This window comes from Amia ocellicauda, chromosome 15 (assembly GCF_036373705.1).
Source record: "Amia ocellicauda isolate fAmiCal2 chromosome 15, fAmiCal2.hap1, whole genome shotgun sequence".
Lineage (NCBI taxonomy): Eukaryota > Metazoa > Chordata > Actinopteri > Amiiformes > Amiidae > Amia > Amia ocellicauda.
The window spans coordinates 21,997,551-22,016,716 of NC_089864.1; the positions used below are offsets into that span (position 1 = coordinate 21,997,551).

The following is a 19,166-nucleotide window of genomic DNA, read 5'->3' on the forward strand; positions in this document are numbered from 1 at the left end:
TGTGTAAACGCAAACTAACAAAAAACATTCAGAGATTTAATTCCAAACTTAGGCCTAGACCACATGAAAATGTAATTGCAATGCAATTGGCAAATAACAAACATGCACATTATGGGGTTTGTATTAGCAGTAAAAAGGTGGCTACTGACAATAAATGAAGCCAGGAAAGGGTATAGCATATCATTCTTTCCTTCTGCCTAAACTGGTGGTCTGTAACAATAGTGATATGTTGAGAAAGGATACAAAACCTCCAGCTTGTGGACCCTAAGCCTGACACTCACACATGCAGTCCTTGATATTTGTATGCTCCTGTTCAACAACATTCACAGCAACTAGATAATTGAATGCCATGGATTTGTTAAGTGATGAGAGTTTATGCAAATCTAGAAGGAAATTTCCATGCTACAGGAACACGGCTATTAAAGTCAGTTCAATGAGTTTCACGCTGTACCAATTACAGGAGGCACAGAGCAATGGATCTGAATCAAGTTCACATATGGTGCCCACCCAATTAGACTTGACTGAATCTGCCAGAAACAACCAGACACTCCCTCATTTAAATACCCCTGGCCACTGCCACTGTTTCAATTGACACATTTAAATATACAAAATAAATACATAGAAATTCATAAAAAGACCTGCCAAGTAAAGTAGTCATTAAAGCAGATCTTCAGACACAGACTTCTCTTTCACTGGATGTTGTGTGAGAGTCTGGTAAATGTCAACCCATTACAGATCAGAAGACTTTCAGATCACTGTCTCTCCTAATGGGAGAGGGGGTGGGGGGACGATGTTATTTATTTAAGTTCCTCTTTTATACAAATGGTAGGCTAACATCAGAGAGGTAGGGCACACCTTTGGGCTCAAACTCACTACTTGAGAACAAAAATCGGTTCACGGATGAGGCAGCAGTCACCTTGAGCACTTCCTAGTGCACGGGAGAGAATAAATCAAGGCCTGGAGTCATATAATCGCAGGGCATTACCGTGTTCCAACAAGATCAGGCCCTGATCTAGGGAAGCTCAGCAGTCTGTCCTGAAACCTGCTGCTCTTGGTCTATGGAAAAATATACACAGGGCAGAGGTAACGAGACACTTGATCGGTGGAGATTTGGAAAAAACACATCCAGAAGATATTATCGGTGTTCCCGATATCTGTTTACTCCTGGTGTGTCACTGTATTGTGGTGCATTCAGAGGAGGTCATTGAAGAGATCCGCTGCTCCTTATCAGAGAAATCAGACTCCCGTTCAGTTCTCAGGGAGACGAACACACGTTTTCTACAAGCTGTCCGAGCGCACTGAAAGTAATATAGCCATTTGCCTTGGCTCATCTTCCTGCACTTTGAGATTAACAAAAATAAGCTTTTAATAAATTAAACTAAACCACTGACTTGCCACTGAAATGGACAGTTTGAATTATGATAAGCAATAGGTAATTAAAAAGTCACATACAGTCACAGACATTTCATCCCAATTAACTTGTTTTAAACCATTAGCCTACCTTTAAGAGATTATAAGAAAGAAATACGCTGGCTCAACAAACAGTAAATGGTTACGTCCATGGAAGAAATCCAATTTACAAAATATCATTCAATTATCTCCCGTAAGCAAAGGCTGGCCTGATTCCAGCCCTATTACACGAGAGTAAGCAATATTGTGTGTTCACATGCGTCACAATTGACTCCCACTTACCTACCATGGCAAAGGTAGGATATTTTTTACTAAACACTGTCTACCAACCGTTTTAATGCATGCATTACCTTCAGACGTTAACATGTGGCAATTACTGTGTCGCTCACTGGGATTGTGAGGTTTCTTTATTTTGAGCAATTAAGAGTGCTGACCCAAACAATTTAATGCACAATAATGTTCACGCAAATACGTACGCAGATACGTCTTCCTGCAATCATATTTTGTGCTCAGCCGTGTGGCTCTCTGGTACCACGAAGGGTTGGCTCTGTCATGCTCTGTATGATTCGCAAGTAACAAAAGTATCACGTTTTAATCATGGGGGACCAATCAAGCATTCGGAGACTTGACTTTTTCCTCAGGGACAATGTGACCTCCTACTGTGTAATTAATTCCTCCACGCTGATAAACAAGCACCTGTTCTTGTCGAGTTAATTAGTCTGAAATTAAATAAATACATTGTCTTAAAAGATTCTCAATAGCAGGCAGTAGCACATGATGAACTAGCTAGTGTTATACCAAATATTACAGCTATGGAACATTGTGAAAGTATCGCTTTAAAAACCTGCTCCATTGTATCTAGTTAAAACTGTTTACATTCATCATCAGAAACCAGCCGGAATGCTTGGAATTTATTCCCCGTGTTGCTGCAAAACAAATATTCTGCACACAATGCAAAATGTGTTTATCCACGCATAGGTTGGTCATTTCTTGAGGATTTGCTCTAAAACTCATGCAATTTAAAAATACCTAGCCTAAGTGTGTAACACAGACAAAAAAAAAAAACAGAAAAAAAAGAGAGAGAGGGACTGAGAGAATGACAAATCGAGATAAAGATCCTGGAAGCTCAATTCAGTCTGCAAATGGCCATTAGCTTCTCACACATCAGCACTAATTGTGCTAGAGCTTTATGGATTGCATTCCCCCCTCTCTGGCCCCTGGTTGATGAGCGTTTTGCATCTGTGTGGGTCGGCAGGAGTGCAGGTGCTGCACAGAGCCACTGCAAATGAGAAACCTGTTTGCTGGTCTACTTTAGAGACTGCTGACAGATGGCAAGCGCACCAAGGTGGGTACAAAGTATGCAGCAGAGCGTGTAATGGCCCTGCTGTAGTACCTGGACTGGACAGACATCTCGGTGCAGTTCAAGCTACCAGCAATTGACCGTGCACAGGGACACCTAAATCTGATACAGATCAACTAACTTTCACACATTTAAGGTTGATATTTTGAAGCGTTTAAACCCAGGAAATGCATATGAAAAACAAGGTTTCTTCGGTCTGGAAATGTACATATTTCCACCTGCATCATTCTTGTTCTTGCAAACACTTGAAAATGTATCGCACATCTCCCTAGAGGCAAGAAGTCCGCTTAATTAATTTAATTGTTATGCATCAGAGTGACCACAGTCTAGGCCAAAAAAAACACTAATAACACCAAAAAAAAAAAAAATTGCAAATAGTCACAGAAAGAGTGTCGTCTTGTTGCACAAAGGATGGCAAATTGAAAAATTACTCAGTCTTGACAATGAGTAATGCAGCCAAGACATTAACTAGTCATAAAAACTTAATTACGGTTGGAGTTGTTCATCAATCGGAGGTCTTACTTCCTTTATTCACATAACAGGAAACTTTCATACTAAGAAAATTGAGATGGGAATAGTGAAAAAAAAAAAGTTTACACCCTCTTGGTCGGTCTTGTAAACAGATTTGTTCTAGGCTGATTATGCAGTTCTCCACCAGCAGGATTGTTGATTTTTCGATTGATGAACAAGATAAGCAATAAATCGGCATAGTGATGATAATCCACTTCTGGCAACTGTCAGCACAATCACCGTGATGATTACAACACTTAAGCATTACAGTGTGAAGTAGTGGATATTATTGGCTTGTAATTGATTGCAGAGAAAAGGATCTACTGCAAGCCGAAAGATGTTATTCAAGCTCATAATGTGTCATAAATACTCCGTGATGCAGAAAGAAAAAACTTGATAACTGATTTATACATAGATTTGAACATTGTGGTAAATAGGCTACAGTTAGCACTAACATACACAACCATTTATTTGTTTTTCCTTTTGACAGATCACCACATCTGATTGTGTGCATTTAATTGTTTATCCAGGTTAAACAACTTCCTTTATTCTACTGAACACTAAATAAAATGAATGTCAAATATACATAATGTACTTGTTGCTTTGGGGGATTCAGTGATTTATTTTATCCGATGGTCTGATATACAGAATTCAGTTCTGAAACTGTTTCTTAACAAAAACAGGACCGCAGGTGCACTGGATTAGCTTACAAAATCACTCTTTATTCTGACTCCAAATTGGATGCTCTTTAAATGAAAGGAAGGTGGGTGTGACATAAGCAAACAAACTACAACAATGGAAACACAGACAAAATGCATGTGTGCCTTTCGACTCATCCCCACAAAGTCTACAAATGTGTAGAAAAGATTATCTCAAATATGCACTGTGCAAATTCAAATGAGTGCTATGGACGATTATGAAAACTCACTGTCTCTGTGATCTTCGATAATATGCTATAATGTACAGCAAGTTCTGCTCTTTTACATTATAGCTGATGTTAATAAAACCGTATCCATCATCCATTTAAAGATTTCAAAATTACAAAATTGTCGGTTTCTTTTCATTACGACTGATTGAAACAAAAAACCCAATTACTACCATAATCACTGCAGGGACAATTTAAAGATTCTTCCTCGCATATGATTTTTAAAAAATGCATATGAAATCAGAAGCACAGAGAATTGGACTGGTACTGCAGCTTTCTCTTAAACTAGTTCAGTTTTTGGTTTGTACAATTAAGCCATTTTCAATTAACAATACATTATGCCCCAATTATACCACCATTCCTTCAGATGGTTTGTATTGCTTTCTCATCTCATGGGCAACATTCGTACTGCTCTGCGACAACAGAGCGCAGGTTCCAGAGCATCGCGGAGACAGACGTGTTGCCCTTCTCATCACCCTCTCAGAACAGAATCATCAAGTTTGCTTGTAATTATCTTTCTCTCAATTAGACAGGCTGTCCAAGCATGCTACGTGCCATATGAAGCCATTAGGCAGAAGGTAATGAGCAAAATCAATAGACAGCTGCCAGGTGTTGAAGAAAGCACATGTCCCTCTGCTGGAACCCCCACCAAAATCAAATCTGTAACCCTGAAGCTGAAGACTTAGCCTTAGTTTTGTTTCCACAGAGAACAACCTTGGTTTTGTGACTTTTATACTCAAGAACCTTTATTGTTTATTGGTCGTTTAGTTTTAGATTGATACTCCTTCATAAATCAGTGATTGTTCTGAACAATGTTTATTAAAAATAAATACATACATACAAATAAAATTGAACATGTAATTCTGTGATTTGTCCATTTCTGGGGTTAAGCGCTTCATTCCAACTAATGGCATTATGTAAAGTGTGGGTAACATATTTAATGTATACTGTGGGGAATATTTAGCATAGAATACCTAATAAGATAATATTTCAACAATAGTTCAGTTAAGTCAGTGATCCTCAAACTGGTGTTTCAGTGTAGCCAAAATCCTTTGAAGGCAGAAAAAGTATATTTCATGAGTGTAAGCCTGTTTGTATTATTTAACCAATTATTTCAAATCAGTGGTTCTGTTCCTGGGGGCATACTGTGCTGCTGTTTTTCATTCCAACTGAGCTCTCAATTAAAATCTTAAATTAATAGGTAATGTGCTTAATTTTACCTTTTAAATTGCTTGGTTTACAAAAACTGAGAATTCAAGTGCCTTATTTAAATTTTAAATGCAACTTGGAACATCCAACTTTAAAATTATGTAAATGCTCAGAATAGGCAAATAATGAGATCAGTTAATGGTTCCATTAAGTAATTGACAGACCGGTTTGAACACACATCACCAGGACAGTGTGCTGCCGTCCCAGGGTCAAGAACCATTGACCTAGATCATTAGTACCAAACTCTGGTGCTGGCACGAAACAGTCAATCAGAGTTTCTAGGTCACTTTAAATCATAACATCGCAAGACCTGTTGAACTGGTTCAGTTTTCTGGGAAGTATGCAGCGTTCATTTCTAACAGGAAAAGGAAATCATGGCACCAAAAATGAGATGGTAAGTTCACACATCGCAGTTAACATTGCAGGGTCTAACTAACGAGACATTTTTATTACACTGTAGTCAATACAGAGAGGCAGACACACACAGATAGACACACAAAAAATACCAAGTGCTTTTGCCTCATTTGTGTGAAATGTATCATGGTGACACCCCCTCCCCTGCAAAACATTTTTTTTTTTTTTTAATCCAAAAGGTAAATTGCTCTCACTAGATGTGTATGCAGTGTGTGTTGAACCTGATGTTGTAATGTTGTGGGGAACTTGAGACACTAGACAACATAAAAAAACAGAGTATATAAAGTCTCTTTCTTTTAGCTACAGACAGGATTCCCTGATCTGCCTGAAAGCCCCCTTCTGAGGGCTGATACAAACAATCTGCATTGGTCATAAAATAATTATTATAATTAACACACTGGACAGAATGCTGTTGCGCACCGCAACAATTCTGCAGTTTGAAAAGTATTTGTATTGCCATTTAAATGATCATTTTGAAGTTAAGCCTCTTTATTGGAAATTGCATTTTAAACAAGTTTAATCTACGAAATTCGCAAGGCAATCAAATGGAATTTCCTAAAATGTCTTTACAGTATTAAGTTAAAATCCAAAAATTTAACTCATGTAGGCTATACGCGTGTATGATACTAAAATAGGTGGCTCAGCAGATACAATCTCGGCACCACAGGTTATTCAAAGGGACTCAGATAATATTCAGTTGTGGACCAACACCTGGCAGATGAAATTCAATGTGGACATGCAAGGTATTACATGCAGGCAACAAAAATGTCCACTATAATTACACTATGGGAGGAATAGAATTAGAAGTAATGCATGAGAAAGACCTAGGAGTTTATGTGGACTCCTCCACATTGTTTGGCTGGGGAAAGTGAGAAGCAATAAAAGGCAAACCAAATGCTAGTATATATTTTCAAAAGTGCAGAACTGAGAACAAGGGCAGTAATGTTCAGACTATACAATGCACTAGTTAGAGCTCATCTGGATACTGTGGACAGTTCTGGGCTCCACACTTCAAGAAATACACTCACCTAAAGGATTATTAGGAACACCTGTTCAATTTCTCATTAATGCAATTATCTAACCAACCAATCACATGGCAGTTGCTTCAATGCATTTAGGGGTGTGGTCCTGGTCAAGACAATCTCCTGAACTCCAAACTGAATGTCTGAATGGGAAAGAAAGGTGATTTAAGCAATTTTGAGCGTGGCATGGTTGTTGGTGCCAGACGGGCTGGTCTGAGTATTTCACAATCTGCTCAGTTACTGGGATTTTCCTTTAGGTGAGTGTATATTGCTGCTCTAGAGGCAGTTCAGAGGAGAGCAACCAGACTTATTCCAGGTCTGAAGGGAATGTCCTACTGAAAGACTGAGGAACTGAACCTTTTCACCCTGGAACAGAGGAGACTACGTGGGGACTTGGAGAGCAAAACTTCAAAGAGAAACACTGAGAAGAAACTGGCAATTGAACTTTTTCTTACGGACTGGGACTGAATTTGGATTTGGTATTTGGACTATGTGTTTTCATGGGTTTTTCAAAAAATTTCCTCCCCAAGTAAGCTTTTTATTGTATGCTGGCATTTAAATTGCCCAAGGTTGATAGGCTTCAACCATTTTATTCCTTCTTCTCAAGACACCATTGGGAAATACTGAGCGCAGGGTGTCGTATAGTACAGTAAGTGTGCAGGCCAGGTCTTGTGAAAGCACAGCACTGTTTGTTTTACTCCAAGCAGCTGTTGTCCCCAGTGCCTGAGAAAAGCCCCATTGTGTAGCTGGTCGGGCCATCGCCAGCTGCTTCATCGGAGTACAAAGGTGAACTGGTTGACAGAGGGCCCTCTGTGGAACAAATACCCAGAAGGGTCATCAAGATTTCAGCACTTCACTAGTGGCACAGAAGCCAGTCAAGGAGGATCGTATTGCTCCTAGTGTGCCACTCACTAGACTACTGCCCCTCCCTCTTCTCACGTTGCTACAATGCTGCCGAGGGTGGTTCTGTTTTCTTTCAAACCAAACCAACATTATACAATAGTGTTGAAGAAGAGGGGGTGGAGGGCTTTCATCTTATGAAACCTTTGAAATGTCTGTCTCCATTTGCAGAGAAGCACTAAAGTAAAAGATAAAAGGCATTTAGTGTGTGTGTGCATATTCAATACAGAGAGCTTTGTCTGAGGCAGCAGAGGGGAGTGGTGTGAAGGGCCCGTACTGTAAGTTTAGAAGGAGAATAAGAGCTGGGATATTAGTTGTCCCAATGCTGGCTGGGTGCTGTTGTGGCAAACTGGCCTAGGACACTGCCACAGTCATCTCACCTCAGGACTAGGCCAGGAAAATCTTTGCCAAATGCTAAATTCGCTTACGAAACAAAACAAAACACCACCACCAGAATGTCTACTGAACAAAGCTCGGATGATCCTGCCTGCATCTTCACAACCCCCGAAACCAGGGGGCACCACCAGCAGAGATGGGCTAAATGCAAAGTAAAGAATTTAAAGATTAAATAATTAAAGACTGTAACAAAACATAAAAAAAAAATACTTTATGGAGGAAAAGGGTATTGAAACAGTATAAAATTGGGATTTAAATGGTAAAGACAATCTCAAAGGCACTTTTACTGACAGAGCAACACAAGTTAACAGCTTCTGGGGAGTCCTGCCTCGTTTTTGCTAATCAAATCAGTTACTCTCAATTTAGCATTGTTCCCAAGATGACAAGGAAGACTGATAATCATTAAAAAAGTTAAAAACCTCAGAACTCCTAGGATACATGAGACGACCCATGATAAACGCAGGATCACATTTTTATTAAAATGTAAATTAATCCTTTCTGCTTTTTTGGCAACTCAATGAAGGCAGTAGTGTTCAGTTAACAGTTTCCACCAAAGAAATTAATTTCCTTGGCCTTTTAATCCATCTGATAACTAGAGTTTCAGTTTTTCCCTTTTAAACCCTTATGCCTTTTTTTCAGCAAACAAAAAAAATTAAACAAAAAAATGTAGATTTGCCCTTTATGCAATGGACTGATCTTTACTGTGCAATGGCTGATCACATTTGATACTGACTAGGTGTACTGTAATAAAGATGTATTCAGGGTGCCTTTCAAGATTTTACCACAGATTAAATCTCAAGCTATTTTTTTTTTTTTTTTTTTTTAACATACGTAGGCCTACAGCATGACTGCATAATACAACTTGCTTAACTTGTTTTATCTCCCAGTTTTTCCTTTGCAATCAAGACAATCCCATATAGAGTTAACAAAAACGAAAAGGAAGGCAAGTACGTTTTCCTTTGTTCGTCTTCTATTTTACTCAGCAGTAATGGGAAGTTTAAATAAAAATAGGTCTTCATAACAAGCAAACAAGAACAAAAGAAACCCTTCATATAGTAGTTCCCTACTTATTAAGAACCATGTTCTAAACAACAGAGTATAAACTAACTTGGTTTAAATAAGAACAAGGATCATTGGAAAAGATTTCAGTCCCAAAACAGCTTCATATCATGGATAATAAGAGATGTAGTGAAATTACTATTGAGTAGAATTGAACGAAGGTACATCCACAGCATTGTAATTACTGTACTTAGTGGAAAACAGCAGCATAATAGAAACCCTCTGAAGTTTACAGTCTGTTCTGTGTACTTTCATTTCCTTTTATGGCACCTTCTCTCTCTTTTGGTTTGGGGTTTAGTTTCTTACTCTGAGAACCAAGTTTCCCAGTAGGTATTTAAGCATGTTAAACAGAAAGTGAAGGCAACAGGGAAGCAAACTCTTGACACATAATGCTGTGGAAAAAAGTGCAAAGGAAACAGTGCACCACGGTTATATTATCTGCAATTATTTCATTTCATCTAAGCCTTTAGGGATCTTTTCCGATTATGTGTAATATAAATCAGCAAGTCTGTGCCAGTGTTTATTACGAGCAGCATCTTGCCCTGGATTTCTGGAAAGGACGGATACAGGTAAATGAGTCAGGAACCCCAACAAATGCTGCATTGAATTGGGGCACTTTCAGAGAGATCGGGGAGCATTGTGGTTGTTTCATACAGTTCCTACCATTTGTATGTAATCTATTTGCTGCTGATTATCCACCATAGCAACTTATCTGTGTTTGTGTAATCAGCACCTTCAACTTACACGCATTAAACAATCAAATCATGCTTCCAACAAGTTGTTTCATACCATAAAGAACTGGTACTTCCAGATTCTGTTGGCTCTGCAGTCTCTGCCCAAACAGGGTAATCAACACAAAAAGAAGAGCGCACACAACAGAGCAGAAAATTAATCAGAAGATAAATAGGAAATAAATGGTGTCAGAAACCCAGAAGGGGCAGGGACCGTCTAATGGAGTCTTTAGAAAACCTGGGCAATATTCACCTAAAAAAAAAACAATGCGCTCTCTAATCTCATTTAATTAGTCCGGTTCCCTTTGAAAAAAATTAATTGCTCGAGTGTCTTGCAGCTCTCACCTGACACGGCAGCCCTTCCATGTGAACGCTAACCGTCTGAATGAATGAAGACTCGGGGAATGGTGTATTCACAATATACTGAATGTAGCAACAAAAAAAACTATCCTTAGGCTACTGGAAATGGATAGTTCTGTAATCCACACTGTAGTGCCATGCATTGTGCACCTTGAAGTCAAACCTTGAAGTCCCCTGTATGTGGTTAACCTACTGTGGTGTTAAATGGCTTGGACCAAATAAACCGCCTGCTCTAATTTATCAGGAGCTGAATGGGTTTCTCTGTGGACTGCCAGCAGCGCCAGGGCTGATGGAGGAAGGATTAAGTGTGCGCGGGAGCTATTAAGCCCAATAAATTTGACATCCCAGTGAACTGGAAGACATTTTTTCATTTTTAATGCCCCTGCTCCATGGCAACCCCAGTTATCTAACTCGGCTCACAGTTTTGGAATCCCCCCCAATTTCTCGCAGCGTCCTCCCTTTTGTGCACTTCTCAGCTGAGGACTCGCAATGTCTGCTTTCAACTGGAGTAGGGCTTTCTTTGAGAGACACTAAGAGAGGGGCACTGGAAATTTACAAGTCAAATTATGAAGCTAAAACCCTGCCTGCACAGAAAGGACTCGGCTGGTTTTGAGGTTTCATCTGCGATTTCTGGTGTTGATGAGTCTTTACGTTTCCATCGCCTCTTAATGTCACACACATGCAGTTAGAGCTCCAGAGGTTTTTGTAAACACTTAAAACATCCATAACAACTTATTAAGTCTCTGCCCTCAAATAAATCATCAGTGCTTTCACACTAACTTTATAGTGCATTTGCATTGTTTTGTGTATTGCTACCTTGACAACACTAAGATTGTAGATAGTTTGGGACGAATCAGAAAGTGAGGCTTATGCAGCTTATCATCTACTCTACAATATGTTAAACATCTACAAAGGCGATCAGACATTTTGGTAAAGTTACAATACTTATGCATTTAGGTTTTCTTCACATATCTGATTAGAGCCATTAACTTAAAAGATTAATTCTCAATGATATTAAACATATTTCGCATATTGTATAGAAAGCATTGTAGAACAAAAGATGAAAATCATTCCGTCTCTAATCTCTAATGAGACTAAGGAAGACATGGTACAGAAGCTACTCCTCCACCTATGGGGCACATGGATTATAGTAACAGATAAACGATGCATCTTTGACATTGCAATGCTTTTAAAAACAGCCACACTATACATGTGTTTACTTAAATCAGTGATTTCAGGCCAGTGATATTTGATACAGGAGTTGGAGTTGAGTATTGAGGTGTCGTATTGTAGGTATATGAAAAATCCCAGCAGAGATAATTTGATAATCAAATCCGTTATGATACTAAATTAAACATTTCCTCTGCAGTCAAAGAATTATGACAATACTGCTCTTGAGCAAGACATACATAAACAGGATGTGATGCAGCAAATAAATGAATCAGTAGTGAAGGCAAATTGAATAAGACTTGCCTGGTCTGCTTTGTGTCCTGTTTGATATTGTCCTGATCATTCAAAGATCAGTAATTCGAGGGCCTTATTGTTAAATGTCATTACAACAAATTCATTCATTCCTATCATTTTTTTTTTTTTTTTTAGAAATGTCATATAGGTCTATTGACCAGACAAACCAAAATTGAGCCATTATTAATTTGGTAGGTACCATTAACACAAGAACTCTTTCCAAACAAACTAAAATACAGTACTTTGTCAGGCAGGACATGAGCAGCCTGTCAGAAGTCAGACAGGCTATTTTGCTTTAGGCCAGAAAAAATAGGAACAATACACCTTACAAACCATACCTTTGCAACAGAAGAGTCATCTCAAGGTTAGTGTGCAAGTGACACATTAGCTACCAAACGCCTGTACACTCAAATATCTCAAAGGAGCTCCCTATGATACGACACAAAGTGTAAAGCATTACATTGAGGACCATATTTTACTTATCATAAAGTAATTGAGTAATTGTCTTTTCTTTTATTGAAATATTACACTGTTGAATGCCTTTTCCTCCTGAACAAATCCAACAGTTTGCACTCTAGATTTCTGAAGGGGAACACACCTCCTCATCTTGCACAAACACCCCTGTGCAGAACCACAACCCTCCTCCGGGTTCATGTACTGGACACAGGAGCACAAGTCATTCCACCTGCTCCACGCCCAAGATCCTTATCATGGGATTTGATTGAGAAACCATTACCAAACTGCAGAACTTTCTATTGGTCTACTGAGAACAGGTCCTGACCCCATCAACTGCTATTGTCCACCGATAACAGGAATAAACTACAATGGAGCAAATAGAGGTCATCAGAATGATCTCAACCAAGTACTAAACATGTTACCATCTATAAATGTATGGCAAGACACAAAGTTATTTTGCATTATAGTACCAGCTGGTCTGCAAATCTCAGACTTGTTTGATGTTAAAAACTCAAATAGGTAAAGTGTGTGAAACATATCCTCAAGGGACATCAAAGTTCTTCACATAGCTTCACTCACAGAATCAGTGCCTGCAGGGCTTTGGAAAATCCTCCTAATAATCATCCTGAGGTTAACAGAAGGATTGAAAATGTGAACCAGCTTTAGGCATTTCAAACATCTTTCATAATAAAATATTAACTTAAAAGTCATATGATTCTGCAGATATTGTAATGCACCTAAAAGTTAAAATCGGGAGGGAAATGGACAACTGATCAAACGGTGCAACAAAATGTGGTTTTAAATTAAAACGCTCAAATATTATTTTTTATCTATCTTTCAACTATACTGACATTTAATGACACAAACAACACTTACAATATGCATAAAGCTTTTAGAATAGCTGTGATTGTACTACTGGATATCAGAAACTCTGAGACCTACACAACCTTCTGCTCGTTATGGTGATTTTGCACCAGGGATTGTGAACTTTAAGACTGATCAATTCACTCACAAACTATAATACTAAATGCTGGTTAGCCGATTTGTCCTGCCAAGAACCCCACAGGAAGCAGGGCAATTGACACCAGTGATACAAACGCCCATCCTACTTGTTCAAAGGCACATATAGATAAGAAAGGGGGAGTCTACAAACAAACCCTACAGCATTATTTGTTGAAGCAAACAATGTAGTGCAAACAGTAGCTGGATGATTAAATGCTAGTCTCCTCTCAGTCTGACTCACAGATGAGAGTGTGGAAACTAGAAAACAAATAACCATCTTTTCACAAAATAAATATAGAAATGTGCCAGACTACTATTATATAGCCACTACAGGGATTGGATTTCAATAGAAAGCTGACACTGTAACAGGGTGACAATTGGGAGTGTGGGGAACAAAGCTGGAAAGGAAATTCACACACCATATAAAACAAGCACAGACAGGTCTGCCCCGTATCTCTGAAGCTGAGCAGGTGTCAGTGGAACCTAAAGGTGACAGTGAAGTTTTTCCAACACCCTTTTAAAGTTCACACTGCCAAGAAACATGAGCCTTGAGCATTACTCTCCCCGTTTTGCTTCAGCACAACTATTGCAACCATTAGCTAGTCGGATGAAAGGATTCTTTACGGACTGATTTGCATTCACCCTCGTTCTCTGTACTGTGGAGAGACTGCAATTTGAATGTTATTTAAGATTGCACTTTAGGATGTGGAGAAGAGTATGTATGACCGAAATAGGACACATGTTTGACAGCAACACAACTACAAATCCAGAGTAATGGCTGGGAGCCCAACTATGAATGAATGTTTATACTTCAGGGTTTGTTCTAGAGAGAGGAGAACCCATTCACTACAGGAATAATGATATACTCACTAATCTCTAATGAGAGATTCATCATACACAATTTTTCTGTAGGCACAGTCCCTCTTTCGTTTTTATTATTCCTTAATTACTTCTGTCAACTGTTCATCTACCACACTCAAATCAAATCATAGGCAGGGTGTTTATTATGCTTTGGCCAGACTATCTGTATTTAAGGAGAAACTAGCCAATATTGATCAGCAAATATAAATATTTCACTAACAGCACTATAAATGGTCGGTCATTACATTGCCATTTGTCTGTAGAGGATGTAACGCATAGTTGAAATAGTTTAAAAACAGTCATTAAGATACAATCCAAAACAGAACAAATGTATACAAATACAAAAAATGTGTAGGTGTAGCTGAATCCTGTGCATCTTAACTACACTGTATAAAATTGGCATCACTGTATTTTACAAGAGACAAGCATATACAATAGATGCCACTTTAAATTATTTATGTTCTCATTATTAATACACACAGTATGACTTTAGACAGAACCGAACTCATTATGAAAACAAAAATCCTATTGTTAACATCATCATCTCACTGCTGATCAGATATGGAGTCCACACATGTTTCACAAACATCACAGCCCTAATTTACCCCCATAATATGGGCAAAACAACTGTGGTAAATGGACTTCATGGCCCTGAACACTGAGAGGGTGGGGGGGTCAAACAGTAGCTTAAAGCCAAGTCAAAGGCTGAGAGGAAGAGCTATTCATTCAAGTGCGTATTTGCTTTTCTTGCTTGTTTGTTTTGCCTTATTGCAGACTGTGCAGTTTTACAGCAGCCTCTTTATTTATTTTTGTTTAATGGACGAGAAGGACAAGCCTTATGTAAAACCCTGCTTTTCTGGCAAGGGATCCCTGCATAAAAGATAAAATCTTTAGTTTTCCCCAACCTTCAATGCTGATTTTATGGCGTCTACTCTGGATCAACAGTAATTCAGTCACAATACACAGTGCCTATACAAAGTCTACACCCTTTTCAAAACATGTGGTGTTTCTCACTCATCTACACATCCTACCCCACAACTTCCAAGTGAAAAATACATTCTAGAAATGTGTTGAAATGTAATTAAAAATAAAAGCTGAAACTTGGTTGGATAACTATCCACCACCCTTGTAACAGCAATTCTAAATTAAATCAGGTGTAACAATTACCTTCAAATTCACACACCAAATGCCTACATGCATTAAATTCTAGTATTTTAATTCTTTCAGCATACATTTAGCAGTTCCTAAAGGTTCCCTCTGCTGAGTAGTGCATTTCAAAACAAAGACTCAATTATGAGCACCAAGGAGCTTTCAAAAGAACTCTAGGAAAAACTATGATTAGGAGATGGGTATACAAATTATCAAAGACCTTGAATATCTCTTGGAGCACAGTCATGGGGGTTATTAAGCAGTAGAAAGTGTGTGGCACCACCAAGACCCTGCCATTCCTTGATTTGGCGATTCCAAACTGGATAACCAAGCAAGTAGGAGACTGATCATAGCGGCTACCAAGAGGGCAATGGCAAACTTTGGCTTTTATCGCCAAACCTGGTCAAAGTGTGCATGCGACAACAATATCCCAAGCACTCCACAGATCTGGCCTGTATGTAACTCAAGAAAACCCACCTTGAATCCCAACACTCAGGAGATTCTGTAGCCATGTGGCAAAATGGTTTGTGGTCTGACAAATCTACAATGGAACTTCTGGCCCAAGTGCACATCATTATGTTTGGCGCAAACCTAACACAGCTCATCACCCAAAGAACAATATACCAACTGTGAAGCATGGTGGTGGCAGCATCATGGTTTGGGGATGTTACTCATTGGCACTGGGTCAGGATACAAGAGGAAATTAGGAAAACCTGCTGCCCTCTGCAAGAAAGCTGAAACTGGGAGAGTTCATCTCTCAGCACGACAACACCCCCGAAGCACACAGCCAAAACTACACTGGAGTGGCTAAGGAACAAAAAGGTAAATGCCCTTGAGCGGCCCAGCCAGAGCACAAACATTTGTGGCAGGACTCCATCCGCGCTCCCCAAGGAAATTGACAGAGCTTGAACAGTTTTGTAAACAAGAATGGGCAAATATTAACAAATCTAGGTGTGCAAAGTTGATAAAGACCTCTCCTAGCAGATGCACAGCTGTAATTGCTTCCACAGGTTAGTGTTGACAAACACAATGTATTCAATAACTTCCTCAACTTCACAAATCAAATATAATAAAGCAGTCACTAAACATTATAACCATTAAACATTTATCACCATCATATTTTACAAGAGTTTTTCCACAAAACATAAATATAAAGTGTCCCCCTTCATTCTCATACTACTGAAGGCTGACAGGTGGGGTGACTCATGGGAAGTAGCTTAAGTGGAATTTAATTCTATACAATTACTGTACACTCCTAGAAACTTTAAATGTTTTGTAACTAAATTGTAAATTAATTTAAGCTGTTTATTTGTATCATAGGTGGGACAAAACCAATGTAATGCATAATTCAAAAGCATGATCTGGAATATTAAGCCACTAGCTCATCTATTGATAAAGTACCAAATAGGCTACCTGTGTAAAAAGGCAGAAATTCTATATATGTTCTCAAACTATTGGCTAAATATTTGTTTTCACATTACCAGAACATCCTTTATCAGACTTCAGAAAATAAATACATAAATAAATAAATGTTTATTTTACAGTCGTTATTATACTTATTTACCAATTAAATAATGGTGGAGTAACAAACACCCTTTGAGAAACACAGGGCTTATAAACCAATATACATGTGTTTAACTAAAACCCTCATAACCAGTAGAAAGGGTTTGCGCTGCAGGAGATTGTCCATGCTTTTGATTATTGATTATTGAAATTTCACAATGGGACTTCAAATAAAGACAAGCAGTATCTGACTCCAAATGACAAGCTCAGATCACAGTAAAACATCTAAAGCAAATAAGTGATGCATGCATCTCAGGCAATGTTGGATAAAACTGAAACGATACACTATATTTGCAAAACTATTTCAAATCCTACCTCGTGTTTTGGCTAGGATTCGTACTGCAATACGTTTAACATGCGTCTTAAATAAGTTACACTTTCGAGGGCATTTTAAATACCTTTTTAAAACCAATGCAGCCGAGCTGAGGACTGAGCCTGTAATGCTAATAAGCCAGATCTGCACTGAACAATCATATTTGCTCTAATGTACAACAGGTTTCTATCTGTGGGTGAAATTGCTCATATACCTTGGCCTTTGTTCTAATGTATGGGACATGCATATTTGTATAGTTGTAAAATGTAAAAATCCTGCTGCCTTTAGTGCATATTTGACAATTTCTCTCTGACCAGTACATGTGCATGGGAACGGATGACTAGTATCGGACGTTAACCCAATGAAGACCTGCACTCATTTAGCAGACACAAAAACACATGCGTTTCATGCATATGGCAAAGTGCAAGCAGACATCAGGCCAAGAGGAACCAAAGTGTTCACCTGGAAAATCAACGTGTAATTGTAGACTTTAGACAGATTTCACATCACCCAGATCAATCAAGGTGACGAGACCGACACTGCGGAACAACACACCCCTGTTGTAAAGCAGTTTCCCTTTCCCATTACGCACTGCATGTATTGCATTATCAAATCCACTTGCTTTAAACACGGGCCGAGTTAGAAATCCCCAAAGGAGGCACAGGAGTCAGATGGACGCAACTGGAGATGGAGCTGGACGTCACCGAGACAAAGGAACAGCGTTGTTAGACTCGACATATTACACAGGAGGGAACAACGGCTCGGACACCCTAGGCATGCATCACAACATGCACCAAAAAAGCCGCATACTTAGGCATTTAAAAACCGCACGGAAACTTCATTTAGACATGAAATCAGTGTGCAGAGCTGAGCCTGCTGCACTGCTCACATGTGCAGGAAAGTTTGCGGGCGCCGCATGGGACACGTCTGCTCACTGAAGTCCTCTCAGATGCATCCAAGCCACCACCAAGGGCATGGGCTTCAACCCTAGCCATGCCGATATTCATACCAATACACAGCATTCACACGCATAGCGATACTCACGGGGGCTGCTGCTCCACGAATTGGACGCAACGAATTCCAGGTACACCGTCAAAACCACAATCATCAACACGGCTCCCAAAACAAGGTATCTGAAGTTTCTCCTTAGTTTCTTGAAGGGGAGAAAGCCAATCATTTTTTGGCACTTTTTCAGTTCACACTCCCCGCCGCTGCTTCTCCGGTCCGCCCGCCGCCTCTCTGTGCACAAGCAGCCCCGACAGGCGAGTCATGGTGACTTCTGCGCTCCGCGATAACCCAGCCTATGCAAATCACTCGCAAGCTTTACAAACATTTCAATTGCCTGACTGGGGGTCGTTGTTTTAAACTTTTGAGTCCTATATCTGTCCAGTTTACCGAAGGAGAAGAGGAGGAGGAAGAGAAAAAAAAAAAAAAAAAAAAAAAAGAAAGCCCAGCACGCCCCGCTCTCTGCGCGGACACTGAGCCCACGCGTGTGAAACGGTGTCTGCGTGTGATGCGCAGCTGAAGGAGGGATTTAACCCGCGCCGCCCAGCGCAGCTCCACACCAGCAGGTATCCAGGTTCATCTGATACAGCGCGCCGGCCCGCAGGTGAGATAATGGTCGCGTTGGTTTAGCGCACATTTCCCCAGCTCTGCGCAGATCTGCACCATCCCGCGGCCCCCATTGGTGGAGCCGCGCAGAACTGCGCAGCTCGAACGCCGCCACTCTGCTGCTCTGGTCATGGGTGTCTTTGGACAGCCACACTGGAGTGCCTGCCAGCACATGGGTATGCAAATGTCACACATGTCACTACTCTCATGATGCCTGTGGTTTAGCGACGGAGCAAACTGCTGCATGGGACATTTAGAGTTTAAACTAAAACAAAAAAACCACCACAAGTTGCAGATTGTAATCGGCTCTTGTTGAAAACAGTGGCCATGTGCGCAGAATTGAGTTGGCATGTCAGGAATACAGCATCACTGACGTCTGTGCTGCCTGCTCCACTGGAAGTGAATACAGACTCATCAAAGTTTGTTATCATGACCCTGTGTAGGGAATTTA

The 19,166-nt window shown here is 39.7% G+C and overlaps 1 protein-coding gene across 1 annotated transcript in view; it reads right to left on the minus strand.

The window, feature by feature from the left end:
- b4galnt3b (beta-1,4-N-acetyl-galactosaminyl transferase 3b) overlaps window positions 1–18,742 on the minus strand; it is a 50,327-nt gene extending 31,585 nt beyond the window's left edge. Inside the window, exon 1 of the mRNA XM_066723982.1 lies at window positions 18,149–18,742. Within this exon, the coding sequence (XP_066580079.1) occupies window positions 18,149–18,281 (133 nt within the window). The 5' untranslated portion in view covers window positions 18,282–18,742. The remainder of the gene's footprint in view (window positions 1–18,148) is intronic.
- Window positions 18,743–19,166: the final 424 nt, after the last annotated feature.